At 47.9% G+C, this 21,849-nt stretch overlaps 1 protein-coding gene across 2 annotated transcripts in view; it reads right to left on the reverse strand.

The window, feature by feature from the left end:
- Positions 1-21,460, reverse strand: part of CHST11 (carbohydrate sulfotransferase 11) — a 266,692-nt gene extending 245,232 nt beyond the window's left edge. The window contains exon 1 of one of the 2 annotated variants that reach the window (XM_027541920.1): positions 20,853-21,460. In XM_027541920.1, coding sequence (XP_027397721.1) covers positions 20,853-20,970 — 118 coding nt within the window. In that variant the 5' untranslated portion in view covers positions 20,971-21,460. The remainder of the gene's footprint in view (positions 1-20,852) is intronic. The other variant, XM_027541921.1, reaches the window with a different exon arrangement.
- Between the last annotated feature and the right edge of the window lie 389 nt (positions 21,461-21,849).

A 21,849-nucleotide genomic window follows, 5' to 3' on the forward strand; every position in this document is an offset into this window, starting at 1 on the left:
TTCCTCTCTGTGAAGTTCCTTGACCTCCCCTAAACTAATTACTCTTCTTTTTCTAGAGACCCAGAGCTGTTATTACAAAGCTTTACAGCTCACAATTATGGGTCTGCTGCCACTCGCTAAATTGCAAGTTATTTGAATGCAGGAACTAAGTCTTATTTAGATTTGTCTCTGTAGTCAGATGAATGTTTGGTCAATAAATGTTTGAGTGATGGATGGAGAGGTGGAGAGATGTCAGCCTGTTCACACTGGATTCACAGTAATTATTCACTTCAACCGAGATTTAACTCTAACTGTAAATGTGCATCAATTTTGCGAGCTGCTAACAGAATAAGACCTGAGTTGGGTACAAGTTTTAGAAATAGTCTCAGCAGTCAACTAACTACAAAGTTGTTCATGGTTTTAGCCCCGAGACACTTTCTCCTAACAAAATTTTACTCAGAACCCCAAAATATAAAATAGGCACAGAGCCACTCTGAGGAGGGTGGGGTGCCAGAACTCTCCTTGACATTAAGTTATCTGCTCTGGACCCTTCGGGATTGGAGGAACAGTTTGAAAACTGCGAACAAACACTGACATTCGTTAGTAACAGGTGAAGTGAAAAGTGAAAGTGTTAGTCGCTCAGTTGTGTCCAGCTTTTTGGGACCCCATGGACTGTAGTCCACCAGGCTCCTCTGTCCATGGAATTCTCCAGGCAAGAATACTAGAGTGGGTTGCCATTCCCTTCTCCGGGGGATCTTCCCGACTTGGGGATCTAACCTGGGTCTCCTGCACTGCGGGTGGATTCTTTACCATCTGAGCCATGTGAGAGGGTTTCCAAAAGGCAGCAAAAGAACCAGGACCAGAACGCTCATTTCCTGACCTCCCCACCCAATGCCCTTTCTACTTAACTGTACCTCCTCTTCCGGTAGGGGCTACCCATGTTTTAGAACAAACCAAACACTCAGTTCTGGCAGCCAAGGTTTACAAGGCTGAGAACTCATTGCTCTGAATCCATGGCTCTTTTATTTCCTATGAAAATAAAGGAGGAATGTCACTGTGACTTTCCAATGACAACATCGTTCACATGGCTCGAATCTCATTTGCAGGAAGGTACTTGCTATCAGACCTATATTTATTTTTAAATTCTCAATTTGCTTTTACAGACACAGGAAACAAAGTCTGCCCAAGTCTCAAAAGAATTCTCTGCGGAATCCTACAGGAAAAAGCCCTGAGCCACTCCCCTCCTGAATTAAACAGATTATCCTAAAAGGAGCAAAGCTACTGTTAATGTTTTTAAGCACATAATTGTCTTTCACAGAATGGCTCGCACTCTCCCAATAAAAGTTGTTGTTTTTTTTTTAATTTGATTTTATTTTTAAACTTTACAATATTGTATTAGTTTTGCCAAATATCGAAATGAATCCGCCACAGGTATACCCGCGTTCCCCATCCTGAACCCTCCTCCCTCCTCCCTCCCCTACCCTCCCTCTGGGTCGTCCCAGTGCACCAGCCCCAAGCATCCAGTACCGTGCATCGAACCTGGACTGGCAACTCGTTTCATACATGATATTATACATGTTTCAATGCTATTTTCCCAAATCTCCCCACCCTCTCCCTCTCCTACAGAGTCCATAAGACTGATCTATACATCGGTGTCTCTTTTGCTGTCTCGTACACAGGGTTATTGTTACCATCTTTCTAAATTCCATATATATGCGTTAGTATACTGTATTGGTGTTTTTCTTTCTGGCTTACTTCACTCTGTATAATAGGTTCCAGTTTCATCCATCTCATTAGAACTGATTCAAATGTATTCTTTTTAATGGCTGAGTAATACTCCATTGTGTATATGTACCACAGCTTTCTTATCCATTCATCTGCTGATGGGCATCTAGGTTGCTTCCATGTCCTGGCTATTATAAACAGTGCTGCGATGAACATTGGGGTACACGTGTCTCTTTCCCTTCTGGTTTCCTCAGTGTGTATGCCCAGCAGTGGGATTGCTGGATCATAAGGCAGTTCTATTTCCAGTTTTTTAAGGAATCTCCACACTGTTCTCCATAGTGGCTGTACTAGTTTGCATTCCCACCAACAGTGTAAGAGAGTTCCCTTTTCTCCACACCCTCTCCAGCATTTATTGCTTGTAGACTTATGGATTGCAGCCATTCTGACTGGCGTGAAATGGTACCTCATAGTGGTTTTGATTTGCATTTCTTTGATAATGAGTGATGTTGAGCATCTTTTCATGTGTTTGTTAGCCATCTGTATGTCTTCTTTGGAGAAATGTCTATTTAGTTCTTTGGCCCATTTTTTGATTGGGTCATTTATTTTTCTGGAGTTGAGCTGTAGGAGTTGCCTGTATATTTTTGAGATTAGTTGTTTGTCCGTTGCTTCATTTGCTATTATTTTCTCCCATTCTGAAGGCTGCCTTTTCACCTTGCTTATAGTTTCCTTTGTTGTGCAGAAGCTTTTAAGTTTAATTAGGTCCCATTTGTTTATTTTTGCTTTTATTTCCAATATTCTGGGAGGCGGATCATAGAGGATCCTGCTGTGATGTATGTCGGAGAGTGTTTTGCCTATGTTCTCCTCTAGGAGTTTTATAGTTTCTGGTCTTACGTTGAGATCTTTAATCCATTTTGAGTTTTATTACAAGTGACTAAAAAATTACCCGTTCAGTTTCTGTACTTCCATTTTTGAATAGCAAAATTATACAGAGAGCCCTACGTACCATAAAAAACTGGCTTCTAAAGGATTCATGACCTAACTTTTGCATTTTCAGAACAATCTCCATTCCAATATTTTGGCACAGACTCCCAATAACAAGCATTGTCTTAATTAGGCCTTCCAATCTCTAATCCCTAGATCCATACAAGTTGGCAAGTGTAAATCCCAAAACCACTGTAGCCTACACAGCCACACGTCCCCTGAAAAAATGCTGCACATGTGAAGACATTACTTTTTCTTTTCTTTTTTTTTTTAAAGTTAAGACTTTGAGAGAGTTCTCCTTGTGTATTGTTATTTTAATGAGGAAAAAAAACCCCAGAGATCAAGGGTGGTGAGATATCCCATGAGGAAACCAGCTCCAGATGACATTCATTTATCAATGAATGTCAAGCGCCACAGGCCACCAGAGAAAAGGAAGGGGGCCCTCAGTTATGAATCAAGCCCAATGCCTCCCAGAAGTGATTCTGAAAGCCAGAGATGGCTTTCTCTATAGCATAAGAGCTCTACAATTAACCCATCCTCTCTCCCACAGCCCAGGAGTGGGGACTCAAAAGAGGCAGCCTTTTGATATGAAGATTACACAGGGCAGCATCTTTCAGGGGGACAATGAGATCAGACCCCACACACAGTACACAGGATGAGTGGGGTGAGTTGGGGGGCGAGGGGAGTGGAATGAAAGCCTGGGGTCTCAGTTCCCAGGAGGAAGAGGCTGACTTTTCATCCAGCCTGCACTGCTCATCTCCAGGGCAGTCAACAGCCTCAACCTGACCCCAGACAGACCCAAGAGTTTACACTGAAACAAGAAATTCTCCACCGAGCAACTATTTGCATACTTTCCCTTTCTCCTGCCACTTCTCCCAGGGCCCTCCCAGGGTGAAGAGAGGGCACCATTAGCAACTGAGAGCCTGAAAGGCGACCTCCATGGCCTCAGATGTTGGCAGGAGCAATGCAAACAGCGGAGTTTTCAATCCCATCCCAGAGTGCTTTCAAGCTGTTTCTTAGTTTGCACTTTAGACATTCGTGAATAACCTTCTTCCCCCACCATTAAATGATCATAATAGAAACTATTTCAAAATGACTCCAAGTTCACTTTGAAGAAAGTGAGTTGAAAACCTTTACCCTTCTAAAGAAACATGAGTGTTTCATTCAACTGAACTTACATTTCATCATCTGAAAAACAGAAGACACTACCCTAAACCTTTTATGGCTCCTGGGCCCCCAGAATAAAATTCAAACTTCAAAGCCTTCCGAGCTCTCCAAGTTGGTGGCTGATCCACCTCTTCGCCCTGGAACTTCTGCTCGCAGACATCACTCTCCTTCCTGCCTCACCCTGGTCCTGGCAGATACCCTCACCTGGAATGCCTGCCCTCTCCTTCTAAACCCCCCCAGCAAATCTCTACTCACCCTTCAGGGCCCAGTGCAAACACCACCTCTCCTGTGAAGTCTTCCTCAACACCCCTCTCTGAATCAATCAGCCCCCTTCCTGAGTTCTTTATCTCCCTATGTAACCCCAGTCACACTTGGCCCCACAGACAGTTCAGTCATGTGTGCTTCTGTCCACCTTGATAGAACGAATCTTTCTTGGACCAGTCTTTGCATGTAAACGTTTACTTTAGAACCCCTTTTTTTAATTTGGCCATGCCAGCTCTTAGCTGCACCCAGGTCCCATAAATTGAGAGTAAGAACCACCACTGAACCACCAGGGAAGTCCCTGGAACTCACTTTAAACCAAATTTAAGCAGCTCCCCAAGCCTCTTTGAGTTTCCACTGCCTTGTCTGTAGAATGAAGTTGGTAAGTCTCTCTCTACATTACAGTTTGTTAGGCTGCATGAGAATTAGGAGGGTCACCTGATGCTGGGAAAGACTGAGGGCAGGGGGAGAAGGGGTGACAGAGGACGAGATGGTTGGATCTCACTGACTCAGTGGACATGAGTTTAAGCAAACTCTGGGAGACAGTGAAAGATAGGGAAGCCTTGCGTGCAGCTTCCAGTCCATGAGGTCGCAGAGTCAGACACGACTGAGTGACTGAACAGCAACAAAAAGGGTTAAGTTTCAGATGGCCTCCATTCGCCAGAAGACTGTGAAGATGCCTCAGAGGACTGACATTACTTTAGCTATACATATGTGACTCCACTACCAATAACTGTTACTTAATACCTAGAGTCCTAGAGAGTCAACATTCTTCCCAAAGGGTATTGCTTAAAGCCAGGAAGGAAAACGTCCCCTTAAAAAGGAGAAGGGGACGACAAACGATGAGATGGTTGGATGGCTTCACCGACTCGACAGACATGAATTTGACCAAGCTCTGAGAGTTGGTGATGGACAGGGAAGTCTGGCATGCTGCAGTCCATGGGGTCGCAAAGAGTCGGACACGACTGAGCGACTGAACTGAACTGAAAAAAGGAGAAGGGGAAAAAAAAGAGAGAGAGAGATTGAAAAGTAAACAAAAAAACTATAATCCATTGCACAGAAAGTTCTCCAACACTTCTGAGCTGTATTCTCCAGCAAGGTAGCCCTGAGCCACATGCAGTTATGGGGCACTTGAAATGAAGTCTGAATTAAGATGTGCTTAAATGTAAACTATACATTGAATTTCTGAAGATTTAGTATTAAAAAAATAAATTCAAAATATCTCAATAATTGTTCATATCTATTGCCTCTTGGGTCTGGCAATCCAATGGTTAAGATTCTGCACTTCCAATGCAGGGAGTGAGGGTTTGATCCCTGGTAGGGGAAACTATGGAGAAGGCGATGGCACCCCACTCCAGTATTCTTGCCTGGAAAATCCCACCGGCGGAGGAGCCTGGTAGGCTGCAGTCCATGGGGTCGCTAAGAGTTGGACACGACTGAGCAACTTCACTTTCACTTTTCACTTTCCTACATTGGAGAAGGAAATGGCAACCCACTTCAGTGTTCTTGCCTGGAGGATCCCAGGGACAGGGGAGCCTGGTGGGCTGCTGTTTCTGGAGTTGCACAGAGTCAGACACGACTGAAAGAACTTAGCAGCAGCAGCGGCAGGGAAAACTAAGATCCCACATGCCCTGTGACACGTCCAAAAAAAAAAGTATTGCCTCTTAAAATGATACTACTGTAGATATTAATTTCACCTGTTGGTTTATACCTTTTTAATGTGGCTACTAGAAAGTTCAGAGTGCCATGTGCAGCTGGGGCTTCCCTGGTGGTTCAGTGGTAAAGAATCTGCCTGGAGTCACAGGAAACGAAGGTTTGATCCCTAGGCCAGGAAGATCCCCTGGCAACCCACTCCAGTATTCATGCCAGGAGAATCCCATGGACAGAGAAGCCTGGCGGGCTACAGTCCATGGGGTCGCAAAGAGTCAGACACGACTGAAGCGACTTAGCACACACACACTGCTGACAGCATCTTCTCTTGGGTGGCACTGCCCCAGCAGGGCACCCAGAGCTGGATCTGCAGACCCTCTCCTGACACACACTGGTTACAGCGCTATACAGCGCTATCTTTGAGAGATGCTCACTTTTTTTTGTTGCGTCTGCATCTAGCCATGGTGTTAAATGAATTGCTCTTTGCTCTCTTACATGCAGCTCACCGCAGAATCATTCTTTACCATCTGAGGCACCAAGGAAGCCCAGGGAAGAATGTACTCGTTCTTTCCTTTAAAAAAAAAACCAAATGTATTCTTTATTTATTTGGCTGCACCAAGTCTCAGTTGCGGCATGTGGGATCTTCGAGCTTCGTTTCGGCTTGCAGGATCCTTAGTTGCAGCATACTAACTCTTAGCTGTGGCATGTGGGATCTATTTCCCTGACCAGGGATCGAACCCAAGCCCCCTGCACTGGGAGGTCAGAGTCTTAGCCACTGGACCACCAGGGAAGTCCCAATGTACTCATTCTTTCACTCAATATTTCCTGCCTGCTGCCATGGTCTATACATTTCTGTCCCCCCTAAAATTCATATGCTGAAAACCTAATGCCCAAAGTGGTAACATCAGGAGGCAGGGCCATCAGGAGGCAGTTAGGGCGTGAGGGCAGAGCTCTCATGAATGGGACGACTGCCCTTGAAAAAGAGGCCCCAGAGAGGTCCCTCAGCCTTTCTACCCTGTGGAGATACAATGAGAAGTCAAACATCTGTCCTTTATAACCTACCCAGTCAGTGGGGTTTTGTTGCAGCAGCTCGAACAAGGTAAGCCACTACTATCCCCAGAACCGGCCTGCTCCTGACGAGCCAGCGCACCAACATGTAATAGCAGAGCTGTGCACGTGCCGAGTGCCACGGGACATGCCCCCTTCCTCTGACCGAAAGGAGATGGATCTTGGTTTTGCACAGGAGGTAACATATCAACTGGACTTTTACCTTAAGACAAATCCAAGCTGAAGAGCGGTGAGTGTCATCCAAACACAGGTGACAGCACGGGCCCCAAGAGGGGATGAGCTCGCCCAGGCTGGAGTGCGCGGAGGAAGAGAGGCACTGCACTCCTGTCCCACACAAAGCCCACAGCTGCGCTGAAGGCCCTTATAGAATAATTACCTCTTGACCTAATTAGCTAAAACCAAGCACATGTAGGTGGGATACACCGGTGAGATGAAGAGTACAGTCTCTGGTGTCAGATCTGAGCAGGAATCCTGTTCCAACTTTTCACCTCTGTGACCTCAGGCAAGCTCCTCAGCCTCCCAAAGCCTCAGTTTCCTCATCTGTACAATGGGATTGGTAAATGCCCACCTCACCAGGCTGTGGTAAAGAGTCAATGTGATTATCTAAGTACAGCAGCTGGCATGCTGTCTGATACATAGTATCACTAACTGATCATCTCACTACTGCTATTTTCAGTAAAGCACCAGAAAAACAGGGAATCTAAGTAAGGATTTCCTAGCTACTGATGTTCTGGGCTGGAGTATTCTTCATTGTTGGAGGCTGTCCCGTGTATTGCAGGATGTTTACCAGCATCCCTGACCTCTGTTCATTAGAGGCCAGTAGGACCCACCTGCCCAGCTGTGCCAACCAAATTGTCTCCAGACATTGACATAGGTCCCCTGCCATGTGGAAGAGAAGGGAGCAAAACTGTCACCCGTTGAGAACCCCAGCTCTAAATCAATTAGATGAGGCAGAAAGTTCATCCAGAGGACCACATGCTTAAAGATACTTTTTCAACTTGGACCCCAACCCTCACCCCATATAAGGAACAAGCTTGCCCCAACCTTGGGGAGTAGGCAAGCAAGGGGACTTGTTTGTTCCTGGTTTCTACCTGCTGCAACAGGGGCACCAATAAAGCCCTGCCTGAAGAAAAAGAACTCCAAGCACTGACAGACTCTTCCATCCTCTGTTAAGTATCAAGCCCAGCAGGGACTGTCTGAGGGGCCAGAGGTGGAGCAGAAGAGCATCAGCTAGGTCCTTGGTCTCAGGCCAAAGAACCCCGTGTGTGTGCATGCATCGACTCTTTGCAACCCCATGGACCATATCCTGACAGGCCCCTCTGGTCCATGGGATTTTCCAGGCAAGAATACTGGAATAGGTTGCCACTTCCTTCTCTAGGGGTTCTTCCTGATCCAGGGATCAAATCCAAGTCTCCTACACTGGCAGGTGCATTCTTTACCACTGAGCCACCTAGGAATCCTAAAGAACCCAGCGCCTCGCCCAACTCAGAATCACAGTCTTTCGACTGCATCTCAGTACCTGCTCTGGTGACAGTGGGCAGAAATGGGTCTCTGCCCGTGCTCTGAGAGCCAGCCTGCCAAGGAGGCTCCACCCCTGCAGATAAGAGTTGGGAGGACTGCCCCTGTGTGAGAAGAACCCAGAAAGTTCTCCAGGTGCACACCTTGGGCTCGAATGTGGAGACCAAGGATAATCAGTTCTGTCCCGTGTAATGCACCCTGACATTCCACAACCAGAGTCTCCTCTTCTGAAATGACTTCCATCCTCCTCAGAGTTCAGCTGCAGAAATGGCACTGACGGGTGGCCTGTGCTGTATTTTTCAAGTGCTCTTTTTTAAGGTTTGTGGGAACCTGAGAGGTAACTGTGCATAATGGGGGGGGGGGCGCTATGGTCTCTGCATTTGGTGTGAAACCTCAAAGCTGATTTTTTACCAGATAAACTCAGCTTTTGCAAAACACTCCAAGCTCCACGGAGGCCGTGCTACGTGTTGGCCTTGGCAGGGGAGGTGTGACAGCACAGCAGATGGAGGGTCAGGACATCCAGAAAGATGGTATCACTGGGGCCGAAAAGCAGGGCCCTTTCGGCAAACCTTACAGGTAGGTCACACCTACGAAACAGATAAACATTTGCTCAAGATTCCAGAGAGATGCAATACAAGAGCACTGTCATCAACACGAAGAATAAAAGCTTAGAACGAGGAACCACAGTGTACCTATTTTAAAAATATATGCGTACTGTTTTTGCACCCATCTTCAATGTATTTTCACATCTCATTTCTCATTTAATCTTCCCCACTACCAAGGGAAAGAAGTAATACTACTACCTTCCCTTGGCAAATGAGGAGACCAAATCTCTGAGTTGGTGACTTGTAATCAATCAATTATTAAGCCCCTACAATGTGCCAGGCACTTTCCCAAGTCATTGAGTGTGGCCAGGTCCTATGCCAGACACCAGTGAAGCGTGGAGAGTCTTAAGGGATTTCTCCAAAAGAAGAGTCGTTGGCCGATGGCTAGGATGATGATCTGATGGGAGGAAAGTCCCACCCCATGCGAGATGTCTAGCATCCTTGGCTCTGCCTGATAAACTGATGTCCTCAATCTTTGGGACAAACAAGCACATCATGACACATTTCCAAATACAGAGGCCAGAGAGAGTCCCCAAACTGAGAGCCCCAACTAGACATTTAGAGAAAGAGTCAGACAGCAGTGGTTTAATTCTAGAGTCATCAGTCCTTGTGTGACCTCAGACAAGTCACATTCTCTGTGCCCTAGTCTCCTGTGTGCCGCTGTGTTACGTCACTTCAGTCATGCCTGACTCTCTGCAAGCCTATGGACTGTATCCGGCCAGGTTCCTCTATCTATGAGATTCTCCAGGCAAGAATAATGGACTGGATTGCCATGCCCTCCTCCCCTCCAGGGGATCTTCCCGACCCAGGGATCAAACCCACATCTCTTGTGTCTCCCGCATAGGCTGCTGCTGCTGCTAAGTCACTTCAGTCGTGTCTGACTCTGTGCAACCCCATAGACGTCAGCCCACCAGGCTCCCCTGCCCCTGGCAGGTGGGTTCTTTACCTACTAACACCACCTGGCAAGTCCACCCTAGTCTCCTACCCTCCTCGTAAAATGGTGATTACAAGAGATGAATCCTGTAAGATCCCTATAAGGAATATGTAATACATATTAAACACCTGACCTATGTCAGCCTCCAGGAAATAATACCCAATAAATAGCTGTATGCACAAATGTGCATTTGTCAATGCACCCCCTTGAACCCTCACCTCCTTTGATCCTAAAGCCCTCTTCTCAGGGAATCTTTCCTGATCACTCTATTTAGAAGTGATCACTCACTGCTTCCATTTCACATCTTCCTTCCTGGCTTTATTTTTTATTTTTCTCTGCAGCACTTGTCACCATCCAACAGACTCAATGGTTCAAACATGCATTTGTTTATATTATATCTCCCCCCTCAAGTCTTGTCCACTTGGGTCCCTGCTATATCTCCAGCACCCAGCACAGAGTCTAACTCTCAACAGCATTCAACCAAACCATCCTGAGTGATGTCGAATGGACACAGTAAGTAGACAGTCAGAGCCTGAAAGCTGATCCTGGGCTGCAAATTCTGTGCTTTTTTTTTTCACCATAGTGAATGACCATGAACAATGGCCCTGAAGGTAAGATATGTCAACCATTAAGAAATGTAGTGTTACAACACTACCTTAGAAGAGCCTTTGTGTTTTCCCGCTTCTGGGATTCTTTGAAATGAGCAGTTTCTAACAGAAACCCAACTACCAGCCTGTTGAATTGGCGTTGCCTTTGTGGGTCTTTTTCACAAGGCCTTTAAGATAACCACTTAAGCCGAAGACTGATATGGATTTCAACATTTACATTGCTGGGCTTGAAACTCGCTCAGTCATTTCCAGCTCTTTGCAACCTCATGGACTATAGCCCACCAGGATCCCCTGTCCATAGAATTCTCCAGGCAAGAATACTGGAGTGGGTTGCCATTTCCTCCTCCAGGGATCTTCCTGACTCAGGGATTGAACCTGGGTCTCCTGCACTGCAGGTGGATTCTTTACCATCTGAGCTACCAGGAAAGCCGTCTTTATTTCTATCCATACCTATCTGAGTGAGACCTGAACTCCAGTGATACTGGAAATATCAGTCCTAGCCACACCACATGTCTAATGCCAAACTCTGACTCACCACTGTCAGAACTATCTTTAGAACTAAGCAGCACTAACTGTGTGTATGTGCTTAGTCACTCAGTTATGTTTGATTCTTTGTGACCCCATGGACTGTAGTCAGCCAGGCTCCTCTGTTCATGGGATTCTCCAGGCAAGGATACCGGAGCAGGTTATCATTTCCTACTCCAGGGGATCTTCCCGACCCAAGAATCAAACCCATGTCTCCTGCGTCTCCTGCATGGACAGGTAGATTCTTTAACACTGAGCCACCTGGGTGGCAAACTTGACTGTGGTGGGTCTGACAATCACCAACTACATTCAAGACCAGTCTCCACCTCGGGTTCCAAAGTCTAGCCGACACACTCCAACTATCACAAAGGGGCCTGGAAAGGAAACATCAGGCCTTCCATTTTCATTGAATTTAGAAAAAAGAAATTTAATGTTAAAAACATGAATTAATGTAAAATACGAATTGGAACAAACACCCTCATCTAACCCATTGTACCAAGTTACATGCATTTATGAAATTCAGGCATCCTGAGGAGGGAGACAGAGAGGGACCAAGGAAATCAGTCAACCCACTGCTCTCAGATCACCATTTACAACTGAATCCCAAGTAGATTTACAGATTACATCATCTACTTTTACCTAAACTAGTCCTCACAAAGTGGAATAGAGGCTTAAAGAGATTCCAGTCAAGAAACTACAGCTTGGAGGGAATTCCCAGGTGGTCCAATGGATAGGTCTCAGCCCTTTCACTGCTGAAGCCTTGGTTGGGCTGCCTTGGTTGGGCTTCCCTGGTGGTTCAGTCGGTAAAGAAATCTGTCTGCAATGTGGGAGACCTGGGTTATATCCCTGGATTGGGAAGATCCCCTGGAGGAGGGCATGGCAACCCACTCCAGTATTCTTGCCTGGAGAATCCCCATGGACAGAGGAGTCTGGCAGGCTACAGTCCATAGGGTCGCAAAGAGTCGGACATGACTGAGCGACTAAGCACACACCCACAGAGGAACTAAGACCCCGCAAGCTGCAAAAATTAAAAATAAAAACACACTGCAGCTTGGAGATAACTCATAATGCATGCACATATTATGTGCACAAAAAAATGCACAGAAGAAAATTCCTCTATCTCCCTGAGTCTTGTATGCCATGTGCTGCATGCTAAGTCACCTCAGTCGTGTCCAACGCTTTGTGACCCTGTGGACTGCAACCCTCCAGGCTCCTCTATCCATGAGATCCTCTAAGTAGGAGGACTGGAGTGGGGTGGCATGCCCTCCTCCAGGGCATCTTCCTGACCTGGGGATCGAACCTGTGTCTCTTACGTCTCCTGCATTAGCAAGTGGGAACCTGGGCATCACTAGTGCCACCTGGGAAGCCCCTTGTATGCCACATTACAAGGTAAAAAGGGTAAGAGAATCAGAGCTGACTGGGAGTTCGCTAACAGAATTTCCCAGATGGTAATGAACATGTGGGTTTATAATGACTATTGTTAGAAACAGAAACATCCTTATCCTACATATTTAGATAATGGGAATAATATGAATACACTTACTATAAGCAAAATAGATGGGAGATGGCTGCTCACATATGTTTTACCAATAGGGAGTGGTGAGCACTCTGGATGTCTGCTCATCACCCATTCTACTCCCTTTTAGAAAGCCTTTCTATACAGTAAGGGCTGTTGATTTAAAAGCTATGTTTCTGAGCCATCCTGGTTCTGAAGCTAAGGTTCTGAATGTGAGTTTGGCTCCCCTAGACAGAAACACTGACTTCAGATTTAGAAAGAGGCCATAGGTGAGAGGCCACCTCCCCGCCTTCCAGGTTTTCTTTAGGCTCCTGATGATGTGAGAACGATTCGGGGTTTCGACAACACTCTCTGGGACCACTCTCTGGCTTGCTGGGTGTTGAGAGGTGGCTGTAAGAGCATCCCGATTCTGGAACCAGGATTTCTGATCCCAGGGTCCCAGTGTCATTAGTTTGTTCTTGGATTTGGTAGTTTCAAAGATGGTCTCAGAGGAAGCAGCACACTGAGTGGGCCAGTGTTTATGAGTAGCCAGGCCTGTATGCGTTTGCTTCTCTGGTGTTACATATGCTACTGCTATTACCCGAGGCTAATTCCTGAGGCCCAGCTGAGAGCCCTATGCGTCTATGTGTGTGCATGCTCAGATATGACTGAGCAATCCCATGGACTGTAGCCCACCAGGCTCCTCTGTCCACGGGATTTTTCAGTCGAGACTACTGGATTGGGTTGCCATTTCCTCCTCCAGGGGATCTTCCCAACCCAGGGATCAAACCTGCATGTCCTGCGTCTCCTGCATTGGCAGGTGGATTCTTGACCACCAGCATTCCCAACCTTTTTAAGGACCAGATTCCCTCCATTAAATACCTTTCTGCTTAAATACCTAGACCCCTTCCCAGTTCACACCCTGAAGCCTGGCTGAATCCCAGCAAGCCAGAAGCAAAGAGGTCTGAGAAACAAAGCACACCATACCAGAAGCTATTTGGTTACAGCAAGCCACCCTGCTCTTCCCCCTGGGCTTATGCATATTGGTGAGGTGGGCACAGGGGCGGAAGAGGCATCTTTGCCAGTCACTTATTTACTCTTTAAATGTTTCCCAAGTACCTCTGGGCCAAGCTTAGAGGCTATAAAGAGGAACTTGGCAGAGGTTCCTCAAAAGAGGAACACGTACTGAATACAAGTAAACAAACAATTACCACGCATTTCTGAAGAAGATTCTTGAGAGTCCCCTGGACAGCAAGGAAGTCAAACTAGTCAACCCTAAAGGAAATCAACCCTGAATATTCACCGGAAGGACTGATATTGAAGCTGAAGCTCCAATACTTTGGCCATCTGATGCAAAGAGCCAACTCATTGAAGAAGACCCTGATGCTGGGAAAGATTGAGGGCAGGAGGAGAAGGGGATGACAGAGGATAAGATGGTTGGATGGCATCACAGACTCAATGGACATGAGTTTGAGTACACCCCGGGAGTTGGTGATGGACAGGGAAGCCTGGTGTGCTGCAGTCCATGGGGTCACAAAGAGTCAGATATGACTTAGCGACTAAACAACAACAGAAAAGGGAAATGACCAAGGCCATGGGAGTTCAGCAGCCTTGAAAGAAAGCAAAATCCACACTGGTGACATTTTCCCCAAACAACGTCACGAAGTCTATTTCTCTGTGATGTCCAGAGTTGAGCCCCATATTAAATAACTCACTTCCCCACATTTCTATTCTGACTCTTACCAACCTCATCAGTTAATCAGAAAGAGATACAAGCCCTGTGGCTCTGAAAATAAGTGCAAATTTCCCAGGGACAGCAGAAAAGACTGAAAGGCCCGCCAACCAGCAAAGCCTTTATGAAGCAGGCGATCAGGATTAATCAGGTACCCCCTGGGCCCTCAGCTGGAGCCTGAGTGCCATTTTGATCACCTTACTGAGATTCTGAGGTCCGCCATGGTGTACAGAAAGTTCTTTCACAATTTACAGAGGTGGGTCCAAGGGCATCAACTATAAGAATCACTGTTACTTTATGTTCCACTAAGAACATAAAGGCTATGCACTAAAGGTCAGCACAGCACTAAGATACCATCAGTTACAAGTCAAATGTCAGAAAGGTGAAAAGAATGAGTGTTTACAATTGATAAAATATAGTAATTCACAGGAGCAGGCAGAGGGGGTATGTCCAACTAGGACCTGGGTCTTTCACTCCCAAATCATTGATCCATTCCTTCTCTATTTTTCTTGAGTGCCTCCAGAAGGCAGGGGCTGTTGGTTTCCATCTATGAATGCTGTGGATCACGCCTTAGACATTTCAAGAATTTCCCAACACAAACTCAGTTAAAATTCCTGTCAAATTGGTTTTGTTTTATTTTGTTCTGAGTTATACATTACTGCTTTAAAAAACTGCAAAAAGGGAGTGGTCTAGTTTGGAGGTGAGGGGGAGGCAGAGGTTGATGGAGAGAAGTGGGATTTACACGCTAAACACTTCACCCAACTGCACTGTGGTGCTGCTTGAAGATGCACACAGAAGTGCAAGGAAGAGGCTTTGGGCTTGTCCACCCATTCCGCAACCCCTCCCCCAAGAGTCCTCAGCCCAAACTCTTCCAGAGCTTCCCATCCTGTCGCCAGTCAAGGCCAAGATCCACACAATCTCTCTGCACCTTCTGGTCTTAGCTGCTTCCTCCCTCTGCTCCAGACACTCAGAGCTGCCTGCCATGCGAGGTCGTGCCTCGGGGAACAGACCTGGAATATCCTATCTGGGACTGGGTTGACATGTGGCCAGCTCCTTCACTTCTTCCCATCTCTGCTCTCCAACATCAACTTGTCAGCGACATCCTGTAATGACCTCTGTATTAAACTGCAACCCTGGCCTCTCACATCCCTCATCCATATCTCTTGCTTTGTTCTTCTCTCTTCACACCATCTGACACATCACCTATGTATGTGGCTTCTGCACTTCCTTAAAGTCTGCCTATACCTCACTAGAAGGTAAGTTCCATGAGGGCAGACATGTTTTATGGTATCCCCAGTGCCCAGAACAACACCCGGCACAGAGGAGAGGAGAGAAAGAGACAGAGAAAGAAGGAGCAGCTCTGATCTCAAATTATGATGAATCACATCTGATGTAAGATGCATCCAATTACAAATTACAAGTTTAATGGACAGATCAGACTATTCAATGATCTCAGGGGAGGGGCTGCCTCACTCTTCATTTGTGATAAAGATGGGGGTCTCAAAATTCAAGAGAAGAAAAATAAAAAAGAGAAAATGAATACGTAAAACTACTTTTGGTTTTTTTCAGAATCTGCCCTTCCCAGTGGGCTGTGACTTTCATGAAAGTCTTTCCATTCACTGTCCCCAGATTAAGAAGAGCTTTGTCCTCTTGGTAGATTTAAGAAGGGAAAGGGCAGTGCTCACTTGTAAGCCTTTGATTTCCTGTTTTTAAATGTTTTTAAATGGTTGTGGCCGATACAGTTCATAAGCAAAATGGCTTTTCATCCAGATAAACATAAACAGCAGCCCCTTCTGCTGGCGAGTTGATTCTCCCACCCCTCGTCCATCAGAAAACCCCCAACCACTCGTCCTCTGGTGCCCGGTCACTACTTTTATTTCAGAGGCAACAAAATGAGGACTCCTGGACAGCAGATCTAACTGTCGAAGTAAATTGCCTAAGTGTATCTGTCTCATCTTTGAGCAGCTATGAAACTCCCCATGGAGGTGCAAACATTTAAAACGCCAAGGGGAGACCAGATGCTGGAAACAGCTTATCTTTCAGCTATTTGATGCAGTTGCCAGGATTTATAACACTGTCGTATTTGAGAACCTCCTGACTTCTTTTCAAAAGAAGTTTCAGATATATAAGAGAACAGCCCCTACAACCTGCTCTAACTCCAAATTCATTTCATGTATCAGCAAAAAGATTCTTTAAAATTAAATACGTGCAGAAAGAAAAAAAAACACGATACCAGACTGGCACTCTGCAAAATAGTGGGAATGGGAGGTTAGAGGTACAGGCAACCCCATAAATTTAAAAGTTTGTGGCTAAGTTTTCTGTTTTTCAACTTAATTACTGGTCACCATAATGACCATAATGATGTATTTGTCTAAAATACATATTATCTATCAAACAAGGTACAAAACCCAGGATAGGATCTCAATTATTTTTTTAATATTTATATTCTACAATAGACAGGAAAAAAGGAACCCTTGCCTCTGGTGGTAGATTAATGGATGATTGCTTGTCTTCTGTACCTCCTAAATTTTCTAAAATGAGCACATATTACTTTTATAATTAGGTTAAAATTATAATGCAAGTGTTTTACATTCAATCTAATCAAGTGAACTACAAAGGGGTAACCGAAGAAGCCTTTAAATAAAGGGTATAATCTTCCAATACATTTGACCAAGGCAAAGAAATCCCAGGCGACAGTGAAAGTAAACATTTAAAAAAAAAAAAAAAACAGAGGAAGAGAAAGAGAGAAGAAAGGCTTTCTCCCCAGGCTTCTCTCCTATGAACAGGAGCTTTCAAACAAAATCACAACCCTACAGAGTAACACAAAAGGAAGGTTCAGGGGAGCCACCTTCACACACTCAGGACAAATGTAGCCTGGAGGCCTTTCAGCTCTGCCTAGCCTGCCCCAAGACACAGCTCCATCAAAGGCCGCCTGTCTGGGGCAGGTACCTGAGACAAGTCAATGTTCAGGAGGCGATCGCTGATGGGCACAAACCTGTGCAGAAAGCACACGCATGGAGCTCCATTCTCACTGAGATCAGGAGCAGTTCACGCCCACAGAGGGTGTCTCTCCTGCAGATGGGTTTCTACAGGTCAGTGGCTAAAAGAGACCAAGCTTCCCCCTACCCAAGACACCCAGCCTCACTGTCTCACACTTTGGGGCAGCAACTCTAGGCCAAGAAGAGTGTTCTGTCTGGGGTGTGATGAGCTTAAACCTGACCCATGACTTGAGGGATCTCAGAGACCAGGAGGATAGAGAAGTGTCCAGATCTTGTCTCCAGTGTCCCACACCCCCCTCAAGAGAGCCAGACTTACTGGCGAGGCATTCTTGGCAAGGTTTGATACAACTTCCCAAAAACTGGAGAAGCAGGTCTCCTAGAATCTAGTCACTTCATTCACTCATCCAGCAAATACTTTATTGAGAAAATTCTATGGGCTGGGCATTGTGCCGGACACTGGGATTAGAATAGGGCCTAAAACCCAGACCCTGCCCTAAGACTATTAACTTAGAGTGTCAAAGACCTAAAGAAAACTGCCTGTACTGACAAGAAGCCCACTTCTGCTGAACCCAACAACCAAATTAAAGATCAGTTACTCAAGTTGCTGTATTAGAAAAGTACAAAAGACAATGAACCCCAGATTAGAATCAGAGGAACAGCCAGCCAGCCCTTCGCCAGCTTGTCTCTGTTTATTCTTTCCCTTCCTCCTCACACACTCCAGGTATTCTCTAGCCATCAATGAAGCCAGGGATCCATTTCTTTTTGGAATACTACATTTCTATTTCAGATAGGAATAGAAATAGCCTCTCTGCCAGAGGGCTCCTAATTTTTAGCAACACAATCTGTGCCATGCTGTGGTCCCTTCTGCCTCTCCCAGGGTGATCTGGAGAAATGGAAACTGCAGTGCCAGGCTAAAAGATCAGCTGTTACAACCCAAAATCCTTCAGAGAAGCAAAGAGCAACTAACTTTTAAGGAAATTCCAAGCAGTAGGAAAAAGAGATAGCATCAGTTGTCATCAAGAGCATAGTTTAATAAAATGCGTGTGTGGGGGGGTGTAAATGTTTAATATTAATTTCAAAGTATATTTTTATGTCCCATATCATAATAAACTATTGGCATGGAGTTTTCATGGAACAGTGAAACAATTATATATAATTAAAAATAAGGAAGACCTTTCAGTTGAATGTAGACCAATACAGTTCTACATTCAATAGAACGTATTGAAAGTAGTCTTTGCTATATAGACTGGTGGAAAATAACAGATGAGCATACTCATATAAGCAAATAATCCACAAATGCCATTTGGGGGTTGGAAGTGGGACCAGGAAGGGAAGCCAAGTTTGAGAGCAGAGGGTCAAGGATGGCAAACCCTTATCTGGAAAGCCTCGGCAAAGCTTCTGTCCCTGGTACCGAAAAGCCAGACTGAGGGCAGCTAACACCACTTTCAAGCCAACTTAATACTCCAACTAGGGCTGGAAATTTTCACAAACTGTCAGTTACAAGTTGGAAATTTCTTCCTGGTATCCCTGGCTGGAAAGTTATTTCCTAAATCTCACACAGGGTAAGAGAAACATAGGATGCTTGAAAATCATGGGCAGCAGTAGTCTTACTACTTAGTATCTCCCTGGACAACTAACAGGTACAGAGAAGTGATGGCACATTCCTGCTGGAGACTAACACACCTCACTGTTCCAGGCATTTCTGCAGAGAACTACCCGGCACGTTCAGTCCAGGCAAAACTGAAGTGGCCTAAACACATCTGTAGTGTCTAGACCAAATCTTTCAGCTCTTTGTTTGTGCCGTTGGGCCCCCAGTGTATTTGCACACCACCCAGTCCCCCAGCCCTCTGGGCGGAGCCTGGCCCAGGACACAGCAGTCTGTCTGGTCCTGCCCATTGCAACCACTGCCTGGCTGCCGGCAGGCAAGCCAGGTCCATTTTTAATTCCCTAACAAGTTTCACAACCACTGGTTTGGGTGAGGAGACAAACACCGCTGCAGTTTGCTGACATGAAACTAAAAATACCCAGCTGCAAACAAAAGCCACCCTTTACCAGGCTGGCTCCGACGTCCTGAGGTTACATGTGGTAGTGTCAGGCCACACCAGACAGAGACCTTATTCTTGGCCAAGGGGCCGCCTTAACAACTCCTCCAGGCCCAGCCAGGCAGAGGGGCCGTTCTGTCGGAGCTGTCAAGATATCCCAAAGTTTGATAGAAAGAACAGCTTTGGTCCTGTGCCACCACCCAAAGCAAGTTAGATGAATTCGGTGCTGCCTCTGGGTCAGATACACACTGCTTTCAGTGTGTATAACCTACATAACCCTATAGCCCTGGAAGGAAATGGGCTTCCAGCTCCCTCCTTGCAATTATAAAAGCAAATTATTGCCATGATTATACTGAGAAAAGCAACTGGGAGACGTGATTGGTAGATTTGGGAGCCCATGTGGTCCAGAGGGGGCCTGCTGGGGGCCAGGGCATGGAGGATCACGACTCCACCGAGAGATGCCCGTTTCCCCGGAAGCTTCTCGGGAAGGTTTTACCTGTTGGGCTTCGGAGTGGAGCTGCGATCCGGGGGCCACCACGCTCGAGGCCGCCCGTCCCTCCCAAACTTTCCTTCCCGCCCCTCGGAAGGGGCAGCCTCGTCCCTCTCCGAGTCCAGATTTCAGGTGTGGAACTTGTCTAAGCCACCCGGGACTGCGGGGAGGCGCGTGGTGGGGATGGGGGCGGGTTTCCTTCCCACACGGCCCGGCGAGCGCCGGGGGATTCCGGATGCTCAGAACGCACGAGTGGGGGGCGGGGTGTGAGGGGGCGGGGGGCGGGCAACTGACGGTCAGCCCAGAACCCACCAAAGTTTCCTCCCAAACTAAAGCGGCGCAATGCCGGGGCTCTGAGTACCCCCGAGCACAGGGTCGCGAGCCGCTCTGTGAGGGAGGGAGCAGGCCCCGTGGCACCAGCCGCAAGGTCAACGCGGAGCCAAACCCCGGGGGCAAGCAGCCGGCGCCGGGACCCAACCCCAGCTGATGCGGGGGGCAGTATCGGGCACCCCCAATCTCTCCCTCCACCTGCTCGGCGCGGCGCCGAAACCCGCACACGTGGGAGCCTAGCCTCAGGCTCCCAAGCTAGCGGCCAGACGGGCAACCTCGCCCGGCGCTCACCCTTCGTCCCCGGCCCCCCACCAGGAAGAGGCAGCTCTCTGGGGAGCGGGGTGACTGGCTCTCGGCGCCTCTTTCATCCTTGGACCTCGGCAGAAGCGGGGAGGGAGTTTCGTTCTCTTCAAACTGATCCTCCACCCCCAGGAGCTTCCCACAACCTCTACCTTGTTCTGCTACCTCGCAGACAGACAAGAGACACAAAGAAAAAAAAAAATCTACCGCCCCTCTGGTCCCATCCTCCAGCCTGGAGTTGGGAGGAAGAAGAGAAAGGAGTATATCTTTTCTCCCCAGCCCGACTCGGGGATCCGGGCAGATCCGGGCAGCAAGGAACCCCGAGGTGGCCCAGAGAGAAGAGGTAAGGTTGGAAGAGTCAGAAACCAGCCACGGTGAGCGAGGGAGCGAGAGCACGAGAAAGAAGAAAATATCCAACAAAACCACGCTAACGCGCCCCCTACCTGGGTGCAACATACTTTGGAAATAGAAGATGACCAGGATAAAGGATCCCAAGCAAGTGGCCAGCACCATCCGGCAAATTCTGTTCATCCTCATCACTTCCAATAGCGCCGGCTTCATGGCTTTGTCCTGGCTACGGGAACCCGGGTGTCCGGGAGGCGCTCCCGGAGCGCAGGAGCGGACCCCGCGGCGCGGAGCGGAGCCCGGGAGGCGCAGGACAGGGCTGGGCAAGGATCGCTGGGAGGATAGGGGTTGGCTTCACGGCTGCTCTCGGAGCCCCCAGCCCCGGGCAGGGGTGCGGAAGGCGCCGGAGTTGCTCTGGAAGTGCGGAGATGCGTGGACCCGCCGGCTGCGCGCTCTTGCTCCTCCCGCGGCTCCTCCTCGCCTCTCCGCCGCCGCCGCCGCCGCCTCCGCTCCCGCCGGCGGCCGCCGCTGCCTCCTCGCGGGCCGGGAGACTGGAGTGCGAGCGGTGATGCTGGTGGTGGTACCGCCGCCGCTGCCGCTGCGCTGGCCGCTGTGGCTGTCGGACCGGCCCCCTCCCTCCTCTCCAAAGGCTACTTCATTGCGCTCCAATGATCTATATATTCCGGGGCTGGGTTTTACCAAATGCAACTCGCAGCCCCCGGCGAGGGGAGGGCGCCTGCAGAGAGCCGGGCGGAGGGCGGGACCGGAGCGCGGGGGCGGAGCGTCTCGCTCCCCCCGCCCCTACCCGGGATTTGGTCGCGTCCAGCTGTTTCCCGGGGAGTGAGCGCCGCGCTCCGCAGGGTCCCAAAGGCCCTCAGTCCCGGGTCCGGCCGGCCGCCGTCTGGAGCTTGTGTGTCAGCGTTTCCATGACAAAACCCGGAGGAAAAACACACGAATAAAATCGCCTCGGTGCCGCCACCCCCTCCTGCCGGCGTGTGAAGAGGGAAGTGGCGGGATGCGGGTCGGGCAAGCGTAGCGCGAAGGGGTCCGGCGGTTTGTGCTGATTTCAAAGCCCTGGGCAGGGTAGCCGGCAAG

This window comes from Bos indicus x Bos taurus, chromosome 5 (genome assembly GCF_003369695.1).
Source record: "Bos indicus x Bos taurus breed Angus x Brahman F1 hybrid chromosome 5, Bos_hybrid_MaternalHap_v2.0, whole genome shotgun sequence".
In the NCBI taxonomy this organism is placed as follows: Eukaryota; Metazoa; Chordata; class Mammalia; order Artiodactyla; family Bovidae; genus Bos; species Bos indicus x Bos taurus.